The sequence below is a fragment of the Palaemon carinicauda genome, chromosome 6 (genome assembly GCF_036898095.1).
Source record: "Palaemon carinicauda isolate YSFRI2023 chromosome 6, ASM3689809v2, whole genome shotgun sequence".
Taxonomy (NCBI): Eukaryota; Metazoa; Arthropoda; class Malacostraca; order Decapoda; family Palaemonidae; genus Palaemon; species Palaemon carinicauda.
In genome coordinates, this window is record NC_090730.1 from 165,951,787 (window position 1) to 165,967,281 (window position 15,495).

The 15,495-nt window shown below is 37.4% G+C and overlaps 1 protein-coding gene across 1 annotated transcript; it reads left to right on the plus strand.

The window, feature by feature from the left end:
- Nucleotides 1-2,655: 2,655 nt before the first annotated feature.
- LOC137642272 (chitin synthase chs-2-like) lies at nucleotides 2,656-10,540 on the plus strand. Its single transcript, XM_068374801.1, has 5 exons — nucleotides 2,656-2,826; nucleotides 6,894-7,058; nucleotides 7,438-7,695; nucleotides 8,035-8,165; nucleotides 10,407-10,540. Exons 3-5 carry the CDS (start codon nucleotides 7,524-7,526, stop codon nucleotides 10,443-10,445), a joined length of 342 nt encoding a protein of 113 aa, XP_068230902.1. The 5' UTR covers nucleotides 2,656-2,826; nucleotides 6,894-7,058; nucleotides 7,438-7,523; the 3' UTR covers nucleotides 10,446-10,540.
- Nucleotides 10,541-15,495: the final 4,955 nt, after the last annotated feature.

Here is a 15,495-nt window from a genome sequence, read left to right on the forward strand (position 1 = left end):
TTCCAAACATTATTAATCTCCCACAGACTACACGCATACCCCATTTTTATTAAACATTGAGTAGTATTAGGCAGCAGTGGATATACAGAACCATATACTGAATGGTACCCTTATGGCTTGCCCTACGGAGCCATACTCTAGAATCCTCTTGTTTGAAGAGGCAGATAAAGGCATTTAGGGATGTCAAAATTCTCTGATCCCACAAATGATTACAGTCCCAAATAAGGTGTTGCTATACTTATGGATTTACTGTGATGGAATGACAGGCTGACAGTAGATGTCAGAAAACTAGGTACTTTTATTTATAGATTTTAACATCATAGAAGGGGGCTATAGATGCATATCTTATACATACAGATGTCAGGTGTGGTTATATTAGTGTAGAATAAATATTCATTATTTTATATGGCAAAACCTTGTTTCATAAGCAGAATTAGATTAGAATAAAATGATTCCATCACTAGATTTCATAATGGTTCTAGTCTTTGTTTTTTTCCCTATTGCATGCTCCTAGATTAAATTATTTCATGACACCTACATATTAATACCAATGAAATTCAACTATGAAGAATTTCACTTGCAAAGTATTTCGTAAAATGTAATAAAACAGTAATGTTGTATAATCCAAAATAATGAAAGGGGAATTAAACCTTTTAAAATAATGATATTAGTGTTTTTTTTTTTTTTTTTTTAATTCAGAATACTTTATAACAGGTTTACCCATGCTGTATACATATTAATTATATTGTAGTTTTTAGTTAAACATACCTGTATTGTATTATTTTGCTTATATACTTGAAGTCATATACTGATTTGTTGGATGTAATATTGATGTCAATAAGAATGCTATGAACCAAGTTAGAATCATTACTATGCATATATTTTCTTCATCGATTTTAGCATTGAAATTTAAGAGGGACAGCTTTCACTTAAAACTCATAATGATGCTTTCAACACCTCCGAGAGCCAAATAGCAACGAGAAAGTCTTGAGTATCCAGGATTGGTACCAACCAAGCTTCCTTTTTGAGCTAACTTCAGTTTAATGTCGGGCTGTGATGCATGTATCATATAAGTGTCACTGCATGATCTATAACTGCAGTTATTGGTAATGGGAAATATTTCATTTACATCAATAGGGCCGTTTTCTTTGACGAGTATATGGAAGGGTCTCATGGTGTTTAACAATTCATCTACTAGTTCATTCAAAAGCCTCTCTTCGGGGGAATAATTGAGTGTTTGAAAGGATTAATATGTAGGATACAGTATACTGTGGCCTTTTCTAATCGGAAGTTGATATCGCTCTTTCCTTTTTATTTGTAAATATTATTTTCATTTTCACCATCAATTGGAGCATTTTTTTTTTCCATGCAATTATTGATAAATTAGAAAATAGCAGTTTAGAGTAATAGTTGTAGAATGGGTTTTCTGTTTTCTCACATATGACACATTCCCAGTATGTTTAATATTAAAGTTTCATTCATTACTTGAAGATACTCTAAGTAAAGATTGATCGCTAGTACAGTGATTGCATGCAATCATACATGCATGACAGAGAAACTAATACCAAGGGTAATTTCACAAATGATTTAGCAATGAAAATCAAGATTAAAATTTAATGGAATGAAAAACTTTAGGTAATTTTAGGTTTTATCTCTTCAGGTCAAACTACGTAGTTTCTTTTCATTATAAATACTGGAGATTTGTGGAGAAATAATCTACCTATTGAGTAATCTTTAATTAAATAGGTACAGTCGAAAATGATAGGCCCATAGAATACTAGAACAGTCACAAATTTGAATATTATTTACATTGAGTATTGGAATTAGTTAAACACTTCTGTAACTGATACAGTACATATAAACAATACAGTCTGTACATGAATAGAATAGATAAACATTTCACACATGACATATTTTACAATATCTTCAGAATTGCCGGTGATCAAAAGCGGTAACTGAAGAGTTTAAAGTGTTGTACAGATGCCGCTTACAATACCACTTATACTGACATAGTATTTCGTTACCATGAGAATTTATGTACAGTAAATTCACGTTCTAAGACAATTGGCATCTTGTATTAATATATGCGCTATAAGTAATATAGAATATATTTTACTGGTCACCAACATTTCTATGATATTAAAACTTTTTATTAAACTATACACCATGATTTTCCCCAATACTTAGTCAGTATCATGGAAAGTTTGTTAAACCTCACTACATTACTGGGATAGTGTAAGGTACTCCTTTCTCTTTGGAAACCATGCAGTCTTTCATTTTAATGTTTCTAAACGTGATCTTTTAGAGTCTTCCCTAGTATTTTGTATACGCACACCCGGAGAGGTTATAGTTAATGGTACATAGTAGAGGGACTTGTCTCTTCAAGTTCAGAGAAGGTAGTGCACCTTCAGCAATGTGATCATTCACTGGATAGGATTGAGTTACTGTATTTTCATATGGTTCATGGGAAATGGTTGTTAATGTATCATTTCTTGATCACTCTATTTAGTGTCATCAGTACTTTTCTTGCCTGTCCTTATAACAATCTTCATAAATGGCTGATCTGAATCGAAAAAGGTGCAGATCTTGATCAAGGGCTTGGGCATGTCTCTACTAATCCTTTTCCTCTTCCACCTCTCTTCACCTGTAGAAAAAAGTGGAGCAAGAATAAAGGAACTTCGAAATATAGCTGTCTTCTCCTTCAGTATGATGAATGCTATCTTTGTTCTTATTGTCTTCCTGCTCCAGTTGAACAAAGATACTATCCATATTGATTGGCCATTGGGTGTGAAGACCAATATCACCTTCATCGAAGAAACCAGTGAGGTAGGTAGGCTGAGGCCATGTAGACTTAAGTAACCATGATCGTAATCTGTCTGTGATGAGTGTGGCACGTGTCTTCCGAACAGAAAAAAGTCGAGGTGGAATTAAAGGAACTGAGGAACAAATCTTTCTTTGGATTCTTCATGCTGAACGCGCTCTTTGTCTTAATTGTATTCCTTCTCCAACTGAACAAGGATAACCTTCACATCGACTGGCCACTGGGAATCAAGGAAAACCACCATTATACCAGAAACTCAGGAGGTAAACTGGCTTAAAGTCAGAATGCCATCCCCACTCCTTTCTCCTACTAGCTGTGGCACCTAAGAATTACTACTACTCTCTTCCACTTAAATATCTGTGTCAGCTCATTGTGCCCTTTAGCACTTTATAAGAGCTGGCAAGGGAAGGTTGCCTATCGTCCATTCTTCCGTCCCTGCACTACCTTCAGGCATTTGGAACTGGTTGACTGGCTTTAACATTTCAGACCCTGCATGACCTTACTAGCAATGACCCAGCATGCATCCTTTCAGGCTAAACGTTATGCAACGGCTATTTGATGAGATTGACTATGTTATTCAAATGACTGCAACCATTTTCAAGTTCATTACTGAATTTTCTTTTCAACCCTTGTGATAATGACTAAAGCATACAGTGTCAGAACACATGACAAGAACCTTTGTTTAGACTCTATGCTGCTGTTAATGTCATATTAGTCAATGATAGTGAGCAAAATTATAATTGTCCAGGCACAATAAACCTTGGAGATTATAAAGCATATTTGACAGTAAGTAAAGCATATCCGGTATCAACAAACTGCAAAGATTAAAGCTACTGATTCCTGTCAAAGCCTCATGTTAAAAAAATGCAATTAATAAGTACAATACGATATTTGACAGTGATGAAACATTTTGGTAAATCAATTATCCTTTTCGTGGGAAAAAGAATAACTCTTATGAAAGGCCTGACCTAATGAGGTTTTATATTGTAATGATGAGTGGTAAATGCTAATTTATTAATACAGTATGTATTATGAACTCAAAATTAAAAATGCGAAAGAATGAAATTCAGCTACTATAAAATTCCGGTACAAACATACCTGGATTTTTTCCGTTCAAGATGAAAAATTACAGCCACTGTTGTCCATTGTATTTCAGTGAGGAACTTGAATGTGGCAAATTATTCCTGAAAAAAAATAATTTTTGTACCACTGTGAATTAGAATTTATGTTTGCTAATTTCTAAACTATATTGAATATGCTTTTAGATTTAGGCTTTGCTTTTTTTTCCTTCAGCTAAATTTCTGAAGAAATAAAATTCATGCTTTTCTGCCTTCAGATTAGGTTGATAACGCTGGCATAGTTTCTGAGTGCAATTCCTCAATATATGATTTAATCAACAGTCCTGTATTGCAATTATAAGGGACTTGTGGAATTACAGTGCAGTATAGAAAAATGTGTATCAAAAAAAATTGTTCAAAGGGTTACGCAAACCATTGTTTTAAGATAGCCTTTTTCCTATTAATCAAACAGTGGAGCAGAACATTTCAAGATTTCAGATGGAATCTCCTTACATTAACCCTTTTACCCCCCAGGCTATTTGGAAATTTCCAACCCTTAACCCCCAGGGGTTATTTTTTTTTTTTTTCAGGCACATTTTGCAGTATATTTTTTTTTAAATTGCTCTAACAGCCTTAATTTTCATCATAGAGAGGTCAGGTTGGTCTCATTCTCTTGGAAAATGCCTGAAGTCTCTCAAAAAATTATCAAAAATATGCAAAAAAAAATTTAAATAGCATTTTTTTTGCAAGAACGTACCGGTACGTCCATGGGGGTAAAGGGATGAGTTTCGTGAAATGTACCAGTACGTCCTTTGGGGGGGTATAAAAAGGTTAATATATTGGAATAGGTACTGTAGCGGGTAAGTGCTCTATCAGAGTTTATAGGTAAATATTTGAATGCACCTATTTTTAACAGAGGATCACACTCGCCATCTGCCCTCCAGAAAATCCTTTTGATGATATTAAAATCTGATTGTTAAAACATCATTTTTAGCTTCCCTCGATTCATCATTGTCCCACGTGTCTTATCTTCCTCCAATTCAGTCCAAGATTAGAGTTGTCTGTTCATTACATCCTGTATATAGTCACCTTACTGTTCAATGTGACCCACAACTTTCCCGGTTTCAAGATGAATGTCTACCTTTTTTCATAAACAGCTGTTGTTGACCACTTATCACTTTTCCCTCTTGTTCTAATTCTCTTTGTGTCTTGTTACTACTTTTTACTGTTGTGAAGAAAATCATCACCCATCCCTGGGAAAAAAAAAAATACCTATCCCTAACCATGTCTTAGTAGTCTATAACTCTTCTGGTATTTGTTCAGTCCAGTTGAGTCTTTACCCTTTGCCTTTGTACCATCCGATACTGTATTCGGTAATATTTTTTACCTCGCCAATTTCACTTTCATGTGGTAATTGTTATCATCCTGCTATATTATGTACATTTTATGAATATATCTCGTAAACCCTACAGTTTTAGACCCACTGAAATCACCGATTGTCACATGACAGAATGGACAATCAAATGCAATGTAAGAATTGACATATAAGCAGTTGTCTTGTGTACCTTTTCAAACACTACTTATCTTCAAAAAGATATCTTTGGTTGGAAGACATCAACTCAGTTGCTTCTTTGACTTATGGGTTCAAATAATAATAAAATTTAATAAGATTAAGAGTATTGAGGACTTAAACCCATGACACAAATAAATAAAACTTTTATTCAACAAAGCCTCAATGCTAATCATAAAATAAGTATACTAGATTGCTCAGTTAAAGGTTGTACATATTTGAAACCAGAGCACAGTGAATTAAAACCCAAAGCACGGAAACCCTTAAGTACAAATTAATGATGCATTTAAGTAAATTACTGTATTGTATTACTACACTATATATACTGAAGTACTGTACTGTATTGCTACAGTATATACTGTACCAAGAAGGCGGAAAGAAAATGGAATTTCTTAGCTGCTGTTGACAGCTTGACAATCATTGATACCCAGTTGTAGAAAACTTCTTATTAAAACAGTTTGGAATCTTGAAGGATCTGCTACAAATGTGGTTTAATAGTTAAGGGTTAACTCAAACAGTGTTTTGTGTAAAACCCATATGAATATTGGTAACAAAGTACCGTATATCAGGCAAGTAACACGTGTCCTTGTTTTGATTTATAACACTGTGGATTATTACGACTAAATTTCGTCACGAATATTACAGGTTAAGAATAATTTTGATTTTCAGTCCATACTACTTCTCCAAAGACTGTAACATTCATTAACCTTTACGAATAGCATCTCTATGTCTACGTCTCACGTGAGATGCATGGCGATGATCTTTTATGTGCATGGACATTTTGGTGATGCAACTAGTTACTCGTAGCATATGAATGAAATGAGTTGAATAATGTCCTTATTCTCTTTTTTTTTATATGCATGAGAACGACTCATTCGTTTCACTGGATACTTGTGCAATTGAATATTTTAGTTACTCTTTAGTTTTATGTCTTTTCATGGTCTGATAGAGGTAACATATAATTCTCACAGTAATCTAGGGTACTGCATCCTATATCTTTCTTTTTATCCTACCTTAATACTTACCTCCAGTTAATTGCATTTATTGTATACTTGCTATATATTGTAATGGTATAAATTTTGGTACAGATGTCTGTCCTAAATTAATTGAAAGTGTTTAATAGTAAAAAAAAATGTGATTTACCCCTGAACAATGCATTGTGTGAAGTAATCGTACACTAAGTTCGAATAGAAAGGTTGCTTATCTTGATTAGAATGTTCTTTACAATTTGATTATACAGTTGTAAATTCTACTTGTGATTCAAATGCTAAAAGTGACAGTAATTTTGAAATAGTTTTGGTCATTACTTAATAATATTGATTTGCTAGAAGTTCCTTCACATAATGAATGCTTGCTAAAAAATTACATTTCAATATTTCTTTGAATATATTTCAGTCAACTTCCACCTTGTGGCCCGGAAATTAATAGATTCTTTTGTTATCAGGTACTCATCAGTCAAGAATATCTACAACTGGAGCCAATTGGTCTTGTGTTTGTGTTCTTCTTTGCCCTCATTTTAATCATTCAGTTTGTGGCTATGTTGTTCCATCGATTTGGTACCATCTCACATATTCTTGCATCCACTGAACTCACCTGCTGCAATAAGAAGGCAAGACCAAAGACTTCCTTGTTTTATTTTTATAATTATTACTAGCTAAGCTACAACCCTAGTTAGAAAAGCAGGATCCCATAAGCCCAAGGGTTCTAACAAGGAAAAAATAGCCTAGTGAGGAATGGAAATAAAGAAAATAAAGTAATGAACAATTAGAATAGAATATTTTAAGAACAGTGACAACATTAAAACAGTTCTTTCAAAAGAGGCTTATGTCAGCCTGTTCAACATAAAAACATTTGCTGAAAGTTTGAACTTTTGAAAAGATAACCAATTTGTTGTTCAATTACATCAATTATACTCTTGATACATAAAATTTACTGCTTTTAATTTGGTATTGAACTCGATGTATAATGTCCATTCTATTTCATTGCAGTCGGAGGATGTAACAGAGGGATGCATTTATCCAGAGGAATGCTGTGGATATTGTGAGACAGTTGCAGAAGCTCAAAGGTATAGAGGATGATTACGACAGTGATAGCGCGAATGATGGGCAGCTCGGAAGGCGCAAGACAATCCATAACCTGGCAACGCCATGCTCAAAAGAAGCAGGCCATTGGAACGCTGGATATTGCTTTCAAGAAGCGATTCTTCAGTATTTCAGCCGAGGCTGCTGAAAATGGCACGGAAGCAGGTTAGTGCAGTAGCCGGTCACATCCCCCAAACCTCTTTCAATACTCAGTACAAAATATTGCATTATTCCATGTAAGCTGAGGTTTGAAATGAATGAGGTTCTTTACAAATAAATTTATTCTTTAACATTCATTTATCTAAAAAATAATGCTACAGTATATTTTTTGTAAAGGCAAACCATATGTCACTAATATCTTGAACCAAATTTTAAAATTTTTTTACGATTAAAAAACTGTACATTATTTTCAGTACAGTTTACTGAAAGTTTCTCTTTCTATCCATTTGGTTTTTTATACTAGTTTTTCTTATATGAGTCTAAGCATTGCATTTAACTCCACAGAAACTCCTGTTTTGGGTAATATGCGTAGACTGAGTATGCGACGAGAGACTATCAAAGCATTAGCTGAAAGGCGGGAAACTGTTGTGCAAGAAAGACGTCAGTCAAAGATGCAGACTCTTGGAGCAAAGAAGGTAATAGGTTTACCGTTTAATCTCTTAAGAATAGCACAAATTAAACAAAAAATTCTAAAGCTTTAATTAACAAGTACCTAATATTAGTATAAAATAATTGTAGTAAGAAATTTTCTTGCAAGTGAAATTTTTGCTTGTAAGTACTGTAGTAAAAATAAGCATGTAATTAATTGTTTAGGAAATCTTTTTTTTTTGCAATATTAGTTGAAAAATTTATAAGATAAAGGCTGAATAAGGGGAAAAGGTAAAAAGATATAGTGTTTGCCATAGGTACTGAAAGCCAGTTAGTCCATTTTACATATGTTTCATCCACAATGTAAAATAGGTACTGTACATATATTCAAGTGGCTCTTATTTCTAGAAGTAACGTTTACTGCACTGTACATTAAAACATCATCATCAGCGTCACATTTAATGCCCAGTTTATTCTTACGAGTTTGAAAAGTCAAATGACTTCTTTCCCTTCTTTTGTATTTACCTTATCTTATAAACTTCTACCAAACTTATTTGTATCCTAATCTGATATTTTCTGAGCCTTCACAAATCTTACACTTTTAAGTACTAAGTACTAAATTTTCCTCACAGTTCCAAATCACGTAAATCTTCAAGATTTAAGTATCTTTTTTATAACTTAAAAAACACATATTTATGTTACTTTATTTGTGGCACAACCTTCAAAGGGTATTTTAATAAAGACAGTACACTGTAGTGACCTAATCATATTACTTGCTATGCATAACATGACATTCACCCTGTACCACACCCACAGTGTATGTTTGTAATTTCCAGAGTATTTTCTCTTTAATCTACATTTCATTCTCCATAGTCTTGTCTTTAATTACTCTGACTATCATTGTTCTTTTCGCCATTCACTTCCAAACATTTCTAACACTCAGTTCTTCTGCTTAATATAGATACTTTTGAATACAGTACAGTATTTTACCATAGAACCACCTTTCCTCCCTTCCTGTAGCATCCCCCATGATAATAGTAACCAATAAAGGTTATGTGTTGATTTTTGATAGACACCAGCAGGTATCAGAGATTCTTCTGACATGCTTTCCTTTATCTTCACACAAGATCTTGTGTTATGGCATACAGAAGCACGTACCATCACTTGCTCAATTTTTCTTTGTGTGTAGCCTCGGTTCATAATGCCAGTTTTATTCTTACATTCTTGCTGTATTGAATGCCACGAAGATCTTCAAGTACAATTTATAACTTGACCCTTTTCTATGGTATACATCTCCATTACTTACCTCATAATATAACTTTTCCTTGTGGTTGTTTCCTGGTACAAGGCCAAACTAAAAATTGTTGATTTAAGCATTTTTTTTTTTTTTTTTACCTTCTGTCTCTTCATCCTTACTTTCATATCGTTCTCTGTAATTTTCACATTACAATATACCAGTATTATCTTTAGCTTTCTATTCTGTATTACTTTTTTTCTGCAAAAAATCTTTATATTCTTTTGGTCATATCTTTCTTTTTCAATCTGACCAAGTCTTGCATGTTATTCCGGATGGTCCATTTGCCTCACAATTTATTATCTTAACTCTCTTAACCTCTTTGTCAACTTCAGTTCAAACTAATTCCAAGCTCAAACTAAATACCAGAGAATATTTTATACATATTTTTCCTTTCATGATATGCAATACAATGCATAATATATAACTTTGCTTAACTAACTACAGTACTAATACAACAGGCACAGTATGTCCATTTGAATGTTTGATTACTTCCATTCACTGGCTTTCTTTTAGCGAGTGAAAACTGTTCTTACAGTTCCTTTATACTAAAAACACTAGAAGAAACTAAAAACCATTTCTTAACCCTCAAAATAATAGTTTATACTGTATAGTCCATTTCTTTTAGCGAGTCATATTTGCACCGACTCGCAACGGTGCCCCCTTTAACTCGTAAAAGTTTCCTGGTCACTGATTGGTTAGAATTATCTTGTCCAACCAATCAGCGATCAGGAAACTTTTTCCAAACTAAATGGGCACCGCTGCAAGTCGGTGTAAATATGACTCGCTAAAAGAAATGGACTATAGTACCAGAAGCATGACTCAGTTGAATGGTTAAGATTAACCACTATTACGGTACTGTATATTGTACTCGGAATTAGTTGCATGTACTGCATGGTACTGTAATTTGAATGGGCCAATGCAATTGAAGTGTTGTGATCAAATACCAAGGTTTTCATACTGTAAACAAGTTCACCTTGCTTCTTCCAAACAGCGGACATCTTTTGCACCAGGTGTAGAGCAAATTGCATAAGAAGTACAGTACTGTATAGTAAGTTTATTTATCGTATAATATACGATGATTGTATAAGCTTTAAATTATGAAGGCTTTGTTTTTGTCCATGCTAATTCTTGTGGTTTTATTTGATTATATTTTAATTTTATTATATAATTTATATACTTCAGTACGTTCTATATACAGTAAAAGGTCCACAGCTCCTGCGTATGCGTGCTTGTATCAGATCATTTACTTCAGTATTAGGTTTCAGTTTAAAGTGTGTAACTACGCTCAAAACAGTCAGTCCTTTTTAAAAATCTAAGATGATTTTGGTTACCTCTTTGGGATTGAGGGAAGACCTTTCTTTCTTTTAACTATGTTACTCTTTATGAAATCAGAATCTTAAAAGGTAGGAGCTTTTGCTGTGTTTGCTTTTACGAACCACTTGTTACATGGTGAATGTGAATTTTATGATTTTGTACGTGGCCATTGTGTGTAAAACGTGATTATTTACAATAAGCATGGACACAGCTTGTTCCATTGCTACTGGTTGTAGGATTCTACCATATCCTTCTATATTTTTGAACCAGTAATGAGATCACAAAGATGGTATCTTGGCTGTGAAAAGAATTTAGAATCCTTCCATATAGATTTTTGTCTCTATAACTGACAAATTGATGCTTCTGTTTGTCATCACTGGGCTATTTCAGTTGTCTGATTTATTTGTCGTATGCAGGATGGTTATTAATTAGAGTTCTCAACCTCTATACAAGAGGGGGGGTGTACTCACAAGCGCCACCTGTGGCCAGGTACTGGCAGTACTTCTTGTTGACACCACTTCAATTTTTCCTCTGTCGTGCTTCCGGCAAGACGTTCATGGATACGCTTATAATTTTGGAGTCTTGTTCACGGTTTTTGGTGAAGTATTGCTCTAAGATTTCAGCTTTCCGCTATTCAGGAAGTTTTATTATTAGCTTAGCTAACTTTTGGAATTAATTTGATTAATTATGGTGACGAAGAGAGTATGAACTCTCTCTTTCACCTTTAAATGGCCGACCCCTTCCCTTAGACGGAAGTGTTGGTGTCTAAGAGAGTATAGACTCTCTTTCTTAATTTAGCTTAACAAAAGTTATAGATTTATTTTATATCTCTCCGCCTTTTATAGGCCTCTTCGATTAACTTCCTTTTATTATAAACTTATCAAAATTAATTTTTATATTTGTTTATATTCGACCTTTCCTATAGTAGGCGGTCTTTTCTTAGGTACCGAAGTTAATTAACATTGAGCCCGTCATTTCGGTTTTACCTGTTAACATATTATGCTATTTTAATGTTTTTGAAAGAATTTCTTTGATAGTCTCGTACTGTTTTCAAAGTTGAACTAACGTTTTGTTTTGTCTCTGCAGTTGTTGACGTTCAGAACGTTCAACTTGCGCTCTATCGTTACGATAGAGAGAGAATTTTCACGGTGTCACGTTGCAGTAAGAGTAACCGTGTCTAGCGTTTTGTTCATTCTTTCTTAACTTAATGGTTTTAATTCTAATAAAGGAACTTTTCATTTTGGGAAATATTTCAGTTTTTTTTCCTTTAACAATAATATGTTTTAACGATATATATGATTGGGCTCTTCTCTCAGGTTCTAAGTCAAGAGAGAGAGAGAGAGAGAGATAGAGACGGAGGGAGAAAGAGGAGGATAAACGTTTCGTTCAAGCGAGTAACGTTGTTATCGTTTTTGCTCTTCTCCCTAGTCTCTTTAGGGGAAGAAGGTAAATGTTTCTAGAGTTTTTTCTTGTTCTCAAGCTTTATGCGGTGAGAGATTTTAAACGTAGTTTATTTGATCTAGTGTTTAGTCTCTTTCCAGCCACTGAATTATTTATCTTTCATTAGATTTTTCTGTAATTCTGTTTTCGCAATTACTAACTTTTGAGAAAGGATAGAATTGCGTGTTTCAGGTACAAACCACTTAAAGTTTCGAGTTCAGTGAAAATAAGGGCAAACAGAAAATCAAAAGTGATAAGTGATTAGCGCAAAGTGTGTCAGTGTTGTGCGTGAGGGTACTTCTGTGCGTGCCAGTCGTCCTCCCAGTCCGGGACCTCTTGCAAGCTCCCAAGCCCAGGGGAGAAAGCAATGTCGAAGGGCAAAAGGGTTCGGCAGGCCTTGATCGGCGCACAGAAGTATCCTCGGTGGTTTCGGGCGTGTCTTACAGAGACCGTCACTCCCCACCCGCAGACGATTGAGGCCCTTATTTTGCTCGTCTGCAGAAGAAATTTCGGGGAGAAAAACGCTGGTCTCAGGTCTCAAGACCTCTTAAACGTAAAGTCCAGAACTATGCCAGACGTACGAAGTTAGAGTTCAACAACCCGGATGCAGTCATTGGGTTAGCTCTGACTCTCCTCAGTCATCAGGTGACTGCCACACCTCCTCAGAGAGGTAAGGCGATGCCTCAACAGACCTCATCTTCTATTAAGGCTTTGCCTCAACAGACCTTATCGTCTGTTGATCCCAAGACGACTTTGCTGCAGTCCATGCAGTCGCAGCTTGCGGTCTTAATGCGTGAGTTTCAGGCTGAGAAGGTTACACCTCCTCCTGCGAACGCTCCGCCTCTCTCCGCAGTCCAGTCTGCCAGGCGTACGAAGTTGAGGTTCCTCAGGCTACCTTACCGCGTTCTGAGTTGCCAGTTACCAGCGGTGTGCAGCAACCTCCGCCTCCTCCTGCGAGAGCTCCGCCTCACCGCAGTCCAGTCTGCCAGGCGTACGATGTTGAGGTTCCTCAGGATACCTTACCGCGTACTGAGTTGCCAGTTACCAGCGGTGTGCAGCAACCTCCGCCTTCCTTAAGGCAACCTCAGCAATGGGAGCAGGAATCTTATGCCTTACTTCCTCCGCTTCCGCTTGCGGTTCCACCAGCGAGGCAACAATCTCTTGAGGTACGACAACCTCTTCCATCAATGAGGCAGCCACCTCAGCACTCGCTGCAGCGACCTAAGCGCCGAGGTTACAAGGCAAGAGCCTCAACTCCTTAGGCTAGCACCTCAGGAACCTCAACTCGCGAGACAAGAACTGCGTTCTGCGCAGCCGCTACCTCAACTCTCGCAGCTCACACCTCAGGAACCTTAAACTCGTTCCTCAGGAACCTGCTTACTGCGCATCTCCGCAACCCTTACAGCAAGCGCAACTCTTGAGGCAGCAACCTCATGCTATGAGTCAGCCACCTCAACGCATGCATCTGCCACTTTCTCCTCAACTTGAGCCTCTTCCCATTCAACTTGGAAACAAGCATGCATGAAGTAATGCAGTGTTGCCAACAGGGCGAGTTTCCCTTTCCTGAGGTGAAGTAGATTATAGTACATTTAGTGTAGCTTAATTCTACGAGTATCATGCCGGCTATCAAATTCATCAACAAAACAGTCTAAATCAATTCCCTCGGCACGTGCACTTTCAATGGACGGTAATGCGATATTACTCACTCTAGCACTGGTCATGGAATTTCTGAGAAATGTTACACGCCATGCAACACGCTCTGCTTACCTTACAGCATGCTCTACATACAGCATGCTCTGCATACAGCATGCTCTGCATACAACATGCTCTGCATACCTTACAGCATGCTCTGCATACAGCATGCTCTGCATACAGCATGCTCTGCATACAACATGCTCTGCATACCTTACCGCATGCTTCTCAGTCATACATCTTTGGTTGTTGCCAACTCACTAGACTGTCAAGCAGTTTCCTCCCTCCTTCTGATATTCCCTTGAGGACTCTGTCATTTGGAGAGGAGCCTTTAGCTGCGTAGCCTCCTATGGACTTTTATTTAAGCATAACATGCTTCCAGGGAAGGTAATGGTTCCACTTCAGTCGCTAACCCCCGTCTGTTACCACACCTGCTCCCATAGACCTTGAGTTGTGTTGCAAGACATGCAGTCCAAGCTTAGTCCTTGTTAGAGGATTTTTTGTTTACGGAGTCAGTGTGTCACTGGGAAGGACGTTCAACAACCAGCAGAAGTGACTTGTTGTGACGCAGTGCGGCAACCTCAGCAACCCGATAAGGAGTTGTCTGTACGACCCAGACAGTCTAGACAGCTTCGGGTTGTCACTGTACTTCCTCGCTTCCCCATGGTTGACAGTTCACAGACTGTGCATGCAGTACCATGATCTTATGTCCGGCTCCGTCAGACGACTGGCTTTTAAGAGCTCCCTCAAGTCGTCGCTGTCTGGAGATTCTCAGATGGACTATGGATCTGACCAAGGAACTGGGCCTCCTGGTCAATTTTGAGGAGTCTCAGCTCGTCCCATCCCAGACCATTGTCTCCCTGGGTATGGATCTTCAGAGTCGAGCTTTTTCGGGGCTTTTCCGTCGGCCCCAAGGATCTTCCAAGCCCTAGAATGCATCCAGAGCATGCTGAGAAGGAACCGATGCTCAGTCAGGTAGTGGATGAGTCTAACAGGGACACTTTCATCGCTGGCCCTGTTCATCGTGTTAGGGAGACTCCACCTCCCCCCCCTTCAGTATCATCTAGCTGCTCACTGGATAAAGGACATGACGCTAGAGACGGTCTCAGTTCCCTGTTTCCGAAGAGAGGAGGTCTTCTCTCGCATGGTGTTAAGAACAACTTTCTTCTCAAGGAAGTCTACCTTTGGCTGTTCAGAAACCCGACCGCCGTCTCCTCTCGGACGCATCAGGACACGGGCTGGGGTGTGACTTTGGACAGACAGGAATGCTCGGGAACATGGAATCAGGAGCAAAGGACACTTCACATCAATTGCAAGGAGTTGTTGGCGGTTCTTCTGGCCTTGATAACTTCAAGTCCCTCCAGCTTAACAAAGTGGTGGAGGTGGACTCTGACAACACCACAGCCCTGGCTTACATCTTCAAGCAGGGAGGGACTCTTTCGTGAAGTTGTTCTAGATCGCAAGGGGACCTCCTCATCTGGTCTAAAGATCGAAAGCTCACGCTGGTAACGAGGTTCATTCAGGGCGGTATGAATGTCATGGCAGATCACCTCAGCCGGAAGGGTCAGGTCATCCCCACAGAGTGGACCCCTTCACAAGAATGTTTGCAGCAGACTTTGGGCCCTGTGGGGTCA

Excerpts from the sequence above, each read along its gene's own strand:
- LOC137642272 (XM_068374801.1), top strand. The coding sequence starts at position 7,524 with ATGATTACGACAGTGATAGCGCGAATGATGGGCAGCTCGGAAGGCGCA. Across the intron at positions 7,696-8,034 it reads TGAAAATGGCACGGAAGCAG|AAACTCCTGTTTTGGGTAAT; the intron begins GTTAGTGCAGTA and ends TTAACTCCACAG. Across the intron at positions 8,166-10,406 it reads AGACTCTTGGAGCAAAGAAG|CGGACATCTTTTGCACCAGG; the intron begins GTAATAGGTTTA and ends TCTTCCAAACAG.